Source organism: Pieris napi, chromosome 1, assembly GCF_905475465.1.
Source record: "Pieris napi chromosome 1, ilPieNapi1.2, whole genome shotgun sequence".
Classification (NCBI taxonomy): domain Eukaryota; kingdom Metazoa; phylum Arthropoda; class Insecta; order Lepidoptera; family Pieridae; genus Pieris; species Pieris napi.
Window position 1 is genome coordinate 13,623,967 of NC_062234.1, and position 11,795 is coordinate 13,635,761.

At 34.3% G+C, this 11,795-nt stretch overlaps 1 protein-coding gene across 3 annotated transcripts in view; it reads left to right on the plus strand.

Moving 5' to 3' along the window:
- LOC125048684 (probable beta-hexosaminidase fdl) overlaps positions 1-11,795 on the plus strand; it is a 94,094-nt gene that overhangs the window by 78,824 nt on the left and 3,475 nt on the right. For all 3 annotated transcript variants that reach the window (XM_047647503.1, XM_047647521.1, XM_047647511.1), the window contains one exon: positions 11,338-11,527. In XM_047647503.1, the coding sequence (XP_047503459.1) occupies positions 11,338-11,527 (190 nt within the window). The remainder of the gene's footprint in view (positions 1-11,337; positions 11,528-11,795) is intronic.

Genomic DNA, 11,795 nt, shown 5'->3' on the forward strand with positions numbered 1-11,795 from the left:
ACAAAACAAAACAAACAATATCGACTCAAGTTGTAACAAAATAAAGTAAATCTCGCAAAACTTTGGTATATTCGGTATTACTCAGCATCAACAAAAGCCGGAAAGTTCTCACAATAGTAAGAATTCCAATCTACATCATATGAACGTATTGTGTATTGACCCATTCATAGCTATTCACTAAAGACCTAGGTGCAATTCTTTAGAAATATTTCGTAATATAGCTAAAATAAGATATTACAAGAATGCATTGAGTAATGCCCATATATAGCGACCACATATAATCTAAGGAAGTTAGGAAGAAAATATACTTCGAGCCTCACACGTGTAAAAGGAAAAAATAACGTAATCAGACTTATTATTAGGTCCTTATATTTTGTCCTTTGTATGGGAGGAACAAAAAGTAGTTTTTTATCTTATAGGTAGTTCTTACTAAGAAAAACATTCGGACGGGAATCAATAAAACCTGTTTGGCGGTTTCGGCTGCCCGATTAGCGATATTTTTAATGTTTTCCATTTTATAAATAGAGTGACGCAAAGAAAAAAAATTAAACGGAAAAATGAAATGAAGCATAGTTTTTGAAAAGCAAATGTACGAAAGCTGTAAGAAATTGAATTTGGAATTACCAACCAAAGAGGACATATTTGAGGTCAAAGTGGCCAGTACGACAAAACGCCATTTTCAAATGTAAGGACCTAATATTACAATTCAGAACAGTTTTTTGTCTGGCAAAAAATTCGTCGTACTTTTTATGTTAATTTAACTTAAACTTAAATATAATTCCAAATTTAAATTGTAAATAGGAATTTCCGTTTATCCAGTTTCGCGCGATCACGTAGGAAACGTTTCTTGTATAATTTATAACCCACTATCTTTACCCGCGGTGTTCCCTGCGTATTACAATAATTATAGTCTATTGTTATCCCAACGAAAATGCACTATAGTAAAATTTAACTTGCAACTGGTCATTGTTTTTGGTTGAGTACATTAACTTCGCAGGCGTTAGGTACCATGTAAATAAAAAATAAAAATAAATATGTTTATTATGGAATATAAGATACAGGTATCACTTATTCCACGTCATTAAATTTGGATAGGCAGACATCCCTACTCATCGGCAAAGAAGACAGAGGGTGTAGGCGAGAGAAAAAGCCGGCGTAAAAAACTCTCGGTACTCTTTTAAAACAAATATCGCAAATTAATTAGAAATAGCCTGTCTAGCACTAGTCCCGTCCCAGGTCGTACCTTACGTACCCAGAGAACACTGAACATCTGAAAAACAATGTACTATTTGACAAATATGTCCGATGTACGTTAATAATAATTTCTTTGAAGATATATTGATCGATTGCTGTGAATTATATATGTCGTGTCGCCCGGTCAGGTGGGCCACGTAGGCTTGACGTGACTCAGGTTATTATAACTGTTTTAGTGATATTGCATTTAATTTAGTATGGTTTTCTTTGTGTGACCTGAACGTGAAATATAAGGTTTTATTAATTAAAGTAAACCACATCATACATAGTACTAAGTCTGCGGCATATGTTACAAACTCTTTTATCTAAAATGTATAACAATTTAAGTAAACATAACTGTTCCAAAAAAAATGGAAAATTCATTAAAAATATATATATACAAGATAAAATAAGCATACAATAGAATACCAGAAATTTTTGTTAAGAAGAAAAAAATTATCAGCAAAACAGCGAATTAGGTTCGAGATAGGCACTTAACAATGTTTTCTTTAAAACCGATCAGCCCACTACCGAATATATCCAGCTGTTTAATTCGTTAAAATCGCGAAGGATTCGAAAGAGAGGTGCCTGAACCCCTAGGTTGGTTATTGCAGAAGGAATTTGGGAAAATTGTGCTGATTTTAGACCTAGGGAAATTTATTTATTACATCTAAGAAACAGCTGATAATATTTTATTATTATCTGAACCATAAGTAATATTGAGGTCAATTATATAAACGATAATTATATCATTTCGAAACAAAATACTCGGATCATTAACGCATAATTATGTACCCGAAATAATTAGACCATTCCGTAACTGAGAAATAACAGTACATCGAATGTAATAATGATATCATGTAGCATCATAGCCATGTATCTCGTAGAGATCGTAGACCCTCGCAGACACGTACCCGTAGAGGCGTAGCTAAAAGCTCGCTACGAAGTTGCTTTTATTCTTACATATTTTACTACCGTTATAGTTGAAAAATGTTGTATCTACTTTTTATTGTTAGGAGTTTTGAGGTATTTTTCTTAGAGAATAGATATAATCAGTGTCTACACAACTATAATAGTTGAAATGATAAAGTGTTATAATTATACGTTTGTATGTATAAAATTGGGAGGGGGAATTGGGAGATATGGTTTACGAATATAGATTATAAGTAAGTAAAAGCTTTTTAATCTGTTATTGTATTATTAATAAAGTATTTTAAGTTATTGATGTATTAATTGAAAATCCATTCTGATATTGAAAGCTCCGCCTTTATTGATTTAGAAACGACGAAAATAGATTACATATTGTGTAAACTTTTAAATGGTGTACTATTCTAGTATGTAACCTTTTAGGTCGATTCATTGAATTTAAACATTAACTTTGAACAATGTAAAATAACGCAGGATGCATTCAAGCTTTTTCTGATAGTTTTACATTAACGGTTTTAAATAAACTATCGCAAACGGAGAAAAAGCAATTACAACCTATACGTATATATGCATATAATTTCTCACAAACCATTAAAATATTGTTTCTCTTAAATGTGTTATATCCCCGTTAATCTCGACAGAGTCAAAGCTGTGGGTTTTTTTTATTTATTCTACTTAAATAAATCAATGGCGGACCTCTATAGGGCCTCAGATTTCTGAATCTGTTTCATGATTATTTTTCAATTTAATAGGCAAGTAGGTGATCAGCCTCCTGTGCCTGACACATGCTGACTTTTTGGGTTTAAGACATGTCGGTTTCCTTACGATGTTTTCCTTCACCGTTCGAGCGAATGATAAATGCGCACATAGAAAGGAAATCCATTGGTGCACAGCCGGGGATCGAACCTACGACCTCAGGGATGAGAGTCGCACGCTGAATCCACTAGGCCAACACTGCTGCTGCACTGATTTATTCTACTTAATAATAATAAAAGACCGTTTAATTTCCAATCATTACAAAAGAAATATAGCTTAGATTTGATATGTACATTTTATAAAAAAAAATCTTGTTATCCTATGTATCCCATATCCTACTTTCAATACCGTCATTCGGAATCCCTTTACGGGTTAAACCTTCTCCAGCTTTTTCAACTGTCTCCGTCCATGGCTCTCTTTCTCCATTCGCTTCCTGCTACCGCTTCTATTTCATCTATTCACCTTTTGTTTGAGGTGCCCTCTTCTAATTCTTCCCGTGTTTATTCTACTTACTCATTAGTTTATGATAGCATTCAGACATTTCTAGTAGATAATGACATACAAACAACAGGCTAAGTTTAGCCAATCCATCGAAGTTAACAGACTAACAGACAGATTAGACTTTGAAGTGAAACTAGCCGATCAACCTTGCTAAGTTTCTAGAGAAGTTTGAGTTCCAAGATCACTGAGTATTGCTTACCAAAATTACGTCAATGCATAAGCTGTTATGTAGTACTATTTGCTGAATAATCGCAGTTATTTTATGATTAATAATAATAAATAATAGACTACAAGAACTACTAGAACTATGGACTAGTTCATGGGCTTGTACAAAGCCTCTTATTTCAGATACTTTTACATTTAAACACATTTATATTTCTACTAGCCGTTTCCTGTCCGCTTTGCTGGGCGAATTAAATTTTTCATAAAAGTAAAACAGCAATAAAAAATGAAGGAACGTTGGAATTTAAATGTCGATACGATCAGTGGTTTAGGCGTGAAGGAGCCTCAAACGAAGACCATTTTTCTTAAATATATTATCTCATTATTTTTAGGTATCTGTGTACCCTTTTTGGCAAGGTCTCCTTCATATCCCAGTGTTCATGTCGGCACTACACTCTCTGCCATGTTCATGTCGTTTACTTAGTCTATCAACCTTCTAAATTATCTTCCTCTTTGACACTTTCTTGCTCCACATTTCTGTTCCTCTTGCCGTGGGCCCCGCCCATTTGCACTTAAATTTAGCTACAAATTAGTGCTTAATAGTATTATTTCCTTTCTGGAATTCATTACTTTAGTTTTCACGGCATTCATTCTAAGACCGAAAATCCTGCTATCCGAGTCAAGTTCTGTAACCATCCTCTCCAATTCATCTTTTGTGATTAACACGAGACAAAAGCTATTTGTTCCGATTTAACCACTTAACCGACATTCATGCGGATGAAAGACTGATTGATTTCGATACCTTTGATGAACTAGAAAGTTTAAGGTCTATTGTTTTGGCCTATTTGTTATGTTGTAATAAAACATGATTTCTGTGTTTGTTGATCCATTGATAAAATTCCTTTAAACAAATCTCAGTTTATATAAAAAGTCATCGCGTTGTGAAAGGCGCATAAAACACACGTTGATCGAATGTACATACAAGCTAATAGAAAACTTATGTTGAATCGATCAAGACAAGCTAGTGGCAGGTGGCAGTTCTCCAGAGACGATACCATATGCTAGACTTTATTATGCATGCGTCACACAAAGGCTAGGCTAATTATCTTCTTTAATATTCATTGATAGAATATGCGTGATATATCAATTTAAACAAATTCTATACATTACGCGTTACTTGGCACCCTCTGCATGTTTTATGGTTGCCTGGTACATGCCTGCTTATTTGATATACTAACTATTAATAAATATCACACATTAAATATACACATCCATATGTGATATTTTAACCTATGTAGTATGTATCATCCATCCATCATATAGTTTTCAATTAATAATAATAATAATATTATTAAATTTTTTTTTCTTAATATTTTTCGGCGAACTGTGGTGGTGGCGGTGATGGTGCGACATTCGATTGTGATCGGTGCCGCGTGTCTGTCGTGGATGTCGTGACTCGTGATTCTTTTGTATGTTATTCATTCAGATGCTTGCAGTTTTAAATAACGAAAATCAATTTAAAATTCGTAAACGTATATTGCTTATATGCAGTAAATATTAAGGATTACGGTGCCTGTCGTTGCATTACAAGTTCTACCTCGTAACTTTCGCTTCAAGAATTTACTTTGAGTGCATAGTTGAATCGCTTTTGTAACCTTCATACTTAACATAGTTGTTAGGAGATACTTATCAGTTAACAAGGAGAGTCAAAATATAACTTTAGACTTTTCATAATGAGTAGTGGTTTAACTTAACGACGTCTGACGTTTGAATCTCGGCTTTAAACAATGAATTTACCCTCTATGCAAATAACAAATGCTTGATAGCGGCATTTCAATATTACCACGATTATCAGACACAGAAGACTGACCACTTGCTTATAAGCAAAAATATCAAAGACACAGTTGCATTGTGCATCTTCAAATGTCAAACTCGAATTAAAATATCTTTATTCATATATGTAACCAAGTATGAACGTCAACAGAAAAGATGTTAAATTGATTCTAAATTTACATTTACTACCAGTTCGCTACGGCGTAGACCGGGCAAGAACTGGCAAGAAACTGTCCGCGACTTTTTTTAATCGCCATGTTTGGAGTCATACAAATTGTTTGCAAATCATTTAAATAATCGAAAAAAGCTTTATGATTCTCTAATTTCTATTTACAATTTCCATATGGAGTGGTTTGTTGTGATGTGCTATAGCAGTGCCATACATTTACTACGCTAATATAATTCAAAGCATATTAGCGTGCGCCCATTGCTCCTTAAAATAAACGGTATGCTTTTCAAATTACGCCTACATTGTTATTTGTTAGTATTATTTAACCGGTTTGATTTTAAGTATTACTCGTCTTGGCGCCATTAAAACGATAGTCTTGCGCCTGCTAATAATCAATATTGCATCCGACCTGGAGTCACTTCTCTCAGAAGTTAACGTGCTCTGCATACTTCATGCAAGCCTGGTACCTCGCCTACAAAAACGAAAACTCCATTCAACTAAGCTGAAAGGTTTAATTGAATATTCATTGAATTTTCCCACGATTAAATTTTATATTTTCAGTTTAGATGGAAAACTCTTATACGCAGGCCATTATTGACATTTGGTTGTTCATTCGTTTGTATATTTAAAATAAAAGAAATAAAAGTCTCTGTTGGCAAAACGGAACTAAATTACTAATTGAATCCTAACTAAAGGTAAAGAAAGATCTTTTATGAGTCTTAATCAACGTCGAATAGTACTCGGAGTCGTTCATTAAGAGTTACGTTTGCTTCAGCCATTTAATATAGATTGAAATAAGTTGAGATGCAATTGGAAGCTAAGAAAGTTCATTCACCGCCCAGTGCTTCCTCAAATCAGTAAACTTGGTATATCATAATGTAATAATAAAAAAATCCATGGCCATTTCTATTTATTCTCATTTAAAACACAAAGTGGTTAATTTATAACATAATCTTTTGTGTAAAGCTAATAAATAGATTTAACTAATTTTAATCCAATTTTATGATAATCTCTACAATAATTCAGATATGATATGAATTAACAACAGTTCGAGGGTAATTAACATAATATAAAAATATTATTTTATAATTTTTCAAACATATTCATAACAAGTTGATGCCTGCGAATTCGTACGCGAGGTGTCCGACTGAGTATAAAAAAAATATAATTTAATAAATTGAATTTCTATTTGAAATACACTTGAACATAAAAAGCTAATCATATTTTTATTTTTAATATATTAACATTACGTAGGGATATTTTTAATTAGTTCAAAATAGCAGGCCCTAAGACTAAAGAAGGGGTGACTTCTTGGGTCGACTTGGGCGATTAAGTGACGTTGTCAGTTTAACCACGGTTAAGCGGGTTTAACGTACTGATATGAGAAATACTATATCAAATATTAATGAAAAGGCATGGTTGAAAGGAATTTTGTGCCTCAAACTTTTGAGACCAAATAAAATATGTAGGTGCTCTAGAAAAGCCTCGAACTTCAATCAGGAACTTTAAGACTGCAAAATATTGCATATATAACGAATCTTTGCTAATGTATTATGCTGACCTTTAAGATGCAGGTTCAAGTTTTTGTGGTAGTCAAAATTCTTTTCTCTATCTATTTATTTCCATCTTATCCTCCTTCTAACAACCATACCATAACCATCATAGTCTTTTTACTTGGGGAAATGCATTGCGCATATCCATCCGGAGCGCGACTGCTTAGAGCGGAAGGGTTATGTGGGACTCTCTATTGCGCATAACCACTTAAACCCCAAGGCTCCAAATGGGCCCTAGGCGAGATGCGGTAACAGCAGAGCCTTGTCCGCTTAATAACCCATAGTTCTGTCAATGTCGATTATCTAATTTACTTACGAACTTGCTTCACCCGGTGCGCGATTTGAATACTGGTCTACATTTCAATAACCACGTTTGAAATTTGTTTGATTAATGAATGTAACAGCTGTCTTTGTTTATTTACTAGCTGACCCGGCTAACTTCGTTCCGCCTATTAGTCTAATAATATCGTGTTAACATTAGTTAAAATGACAGTTTTACACATTAGTCCTCTTCTCTCTAGCGACAATATTCCGATACTGCGTGTTAAAGCACTTTCTGATACACAATATTTTTTAAATAATACACATGTCTTCGATCAAGATCAAAGCCTGGTTATGCTTCTCCTCATTCACTTCAAGATCGAAATTTCTTGAACTCGATGTAAAATGATGCGTAGTTTTGACAACAGATGGCACCACATGGTGTTTGCAAGCGTAAAATTAATAAATTGATTTAATGTTATTCGATAACTTATCCGATATTTTATTACTTATTCTGCTATTCGGAGCGGAGAAGAATCCACAAAAAAAAGAGATAACTAACATCGGTCCACCCGATCTTGAGTTATAAGTCGTGTAACTAACACAACTTTGTTTTATATATTTATATTTAGATTAACACTTTGTTGCATCACATAAATAAAAGGGACTCACACCACAAACCTGGGAAGATGAAATAAAAGAGAGCGGGGAATATCGGAAAATATAAGCGAAGCTATGAGACAAGTGGAAGAATTTGGATTTGGAGGCCTTCACTACGTCGTGTAGTATTGAATCTAATATTAATATAAACATAATTATAGAATAATATTTTTATTATAATAAAAGAGAATTCCATAGTCGTAAATGTTATATAATAAAACAATTCCGAGATGAAACCACCCGCCAGTTTATGTGTGAACGTGTTTCGTGCTCTAGGGATCTCGGTAGAGTTTTCTGAAACAACTGAAGTTTAGTCGACGTCTCGATTTAAAGTGAAGGTTTGATTTTAATATACCCAGATTTGAAAGGACTAAATATGTTGTATTTAACATAAATCTGTCCCGTTCTGCGTGTTGGAAACGTAGTCGTAGAACGACTGTCGGAATATTATAGTCTTAGGAACGGGGTACAACAAATTAGAAAGAAGAGGGTACTTCTATTTAAAGTCTTGTCACCTCCCGGTGTGCAACCAAAGCATGTTCTCCAAGCACTCGGTTTCTTTGTACCAACGGGACCAAGACCAAGGTTGTTTGCGATACCAAGGACCAGAACCAGTCAGTTGCACAGATCGTGTACCGAATGCTGTCTCAAACACTATCGACATATTTTTATGTTCGCAGAGTGAGTTCACAGTAGCGATGTTGTGTATCTTATGTATTTAATATTATATACATATTTTCTTATATATTTTTTCGACGTTATCGTAGTACTGTAAAGATTGTGAAAAAACAGATTATTATTAAAATTAAAACAAAATATATATATGACATATGTGTATGTGTAATATTGACTCAAACTCTGAAATTGTTATCAAGGGTAAGGGTTGTCGTGTGAATAGTGACTGTTAAAACTATATGAATATCTTTTTTATTAGGTCTGTTAATATATCTTGGTGAATAAAACTGTAAATATATATTTATTTACTCCTATAAAAGTTAGATAGAAGAAGAAGCCATAAGACAGTTTAATGGACAACATTTGATCCCCGCACTGACGATATGACCCAAATAGAAGCGTCTGGAAGCTTTTAACTTGTCTCAGTATAGAAATAGATACCGACTATCTTGGGGATACACGAAATGGAGGGCCCTATTAATACTTTTCTTATGTAACTTTAGCAACGAATTGCATACATTATACTGAGAAGGTTTTTTATATAGTTTATAGTTGAAATGGGTTTAGTAATAAAATCATATGAAAAGATAGAGGGTAGGTACATAAGTTATTAGGCACGGGCGGTCTTATCGCTAACAAGTTATTTCACTCAAGTTTTATATGCAAACAAACCCAGTCAAAGACATGGAAATCTTATTCGAATTGATCGAGTCTTAGAAGTAAATAAAATAAAACAATAAATCAGTGGCGCTACAACCTTTTTAGGTCTGGGCCTCAGATTTCTGTATCTGTCTCATTATCATTTGTCAATCTCGTGCGTGTCAACTTTTTGGGTCTAAGGCAAGCCGGTTTCCTTACGATGTTCACCGTTCGAGTGAATGTTAAATGCGCACATAGAAAGTCCATTTGTGCACAGCCGGTGATCAAACCCGTCGTATATTGAGAGTCGCACTGCTCCTTAGAAGTAAATACATTTATGAAATCTAATAATCCGTTATATTGCATAATAATGTTGCTCCTTATACGCTTATAGAAATCTCGGCTTTCAGAATGCAAATTTATACTCATGGTTATTGCAAAACACAATCTGGTAACGTAGATTACGCGTTGCATTAAATTTTAAAATAGATTCAATATTCATAACATTGTAGGGTCTGATTATTATTTGTATTCATGCGGTTATACGTTTTGTCTGTCTACCAAAACCAGATGCTCAAATATGCATTTTTTTATATAGCAAACGGCTAGGAGGCTAAAAAAATATATTTAAACTAGCAGACTCAGCCAAGCGTTGCTGTGGCTAAGGTTTTTGTTATATTACATAGTAGTAAACTATTCAAGGGGACCACCATGCTTTTTTTGTGGTTATGCCATTAAATTGTAGCTTATGTGAAACTTTCAACACAGCGCCATCTGTTAGAATTGTGAAGTTGTCAAATAATAAACAAATAATTTGCGATAAAATGATATTGCGGGTATAAATTAAGATGTAAGGTATCCTATCTTTTAAATTGGATCAAACTGCACACGGTGTGCAAATTTGATTGATATCGGGTCGGTAGTTTAGGAGTCCATAGCGGACAAACAACGTGACACGTAATTTATATATATTAAGATTAAGATTACATTAACTAAACTATTACAAATTATTGAACTTAATTCAATATGACAATTGAATTGGTATGAGGTGCACGATCAATAATCTATATTTTAGACTTATTCCTAATTTGAGGCTTTGACGGGTCCGATATGAGGTATCCGATGTAAGCTATCGATGTTTTTTTTTTAATGGAATCTCGCTGTTGGCCTTAAAGGCCTTTACCGCTCAGCTCGGGCAGTTTTGGCGAGCGTAACTCGGGCTGAATGGGTCCTGCTGTTGTGTCAGAGGGGTGCAGGTATTGCTTATGCGGGGCAAAGGGGGTGCAATGGATATGTAACAAGTGTAGTTTTAAGTTTGGTATTTATTGTATTTATTTTTACTGTTTATGTTATTTATGTTTGGGTTGTCTGAAAGAAACTTTTAGCAGTGAGACCGCCCGTTTACATCCTTTATCTTCAATCAAGTCAAATCATTTATATATTCATAAATATTTTAAAAAAAGGGCCCTTCGTAGTTTTATTTGGAGAAGAATGGACAAGAAACTCCATGCTCACTCTTTTAATTATTTTATCTTATTTTTCTGCTGTTTTGTGTTATTGTGATGTAAATATGTAATGTGTTTTTACGGATACTGCCATAACGAAGGTTTTTTGAACATATGACCTTCTAAGTTATAATAATCTATCTACACTACACACACACTACTAAATAAATTTGACGAATACTTAAATGATCCTAATCCTTGGGATTGATTTGCTCCAGTTCAAACAGTTTATATGACTCAAAACTTATCGATAAAAATGAGTGGCGGAAAGTTTCTTGCCAGTTCTTCTTGCCCGCTCTACGCCCTTGACCTGCGAACTGGTAGTAAATGTAAATTTACAATTCATTTAAGTAACTTCTTTTTTGACGTTCATAAGTGTATTTGATACCTATCTGAATAACGATATTTTGAGTTAGAGTTTATCCGTAAAAATAGTTTTATAATGTGTTCATTTGTTTTTCAGCTGTTTTGATGACAATGAAGTCGTGGGGCGAAGCGCTAGTGCGGAATGCGTCCGCTCATTTCATGCGCGTGGGCAGGCTCCGGCGGGCGATGTTCCTTCTCGCTGTGGTCGCTTGTACCGGGGTGGCGCTACTCTATTGGCGGCAACAGACTGCCGATCAGGCGAACAGACCAATACACAGTCTTTACTCGTAAGTTTCTCGTTTCTAAACTATGTTTATAAGGTTTAGAAAATTGTTATCTTAAATCTAAGTCGGAACTATCGGTAAATATATTTATAACAAAAAATAAAATAAATCAGTGGCGCTACAACCTTTTTAGGTCTGTGCCTCAGATTTCTGTATCTGTTCCATGGTCATTTGTCAATTTAATAGGCAAATAGGCGATCAGCCTGTGTCTGACACACGCCGTTGACTTTTGGGGTCTAAGGCAAGCCGGTTTCCTCACGATGTTTTTCTT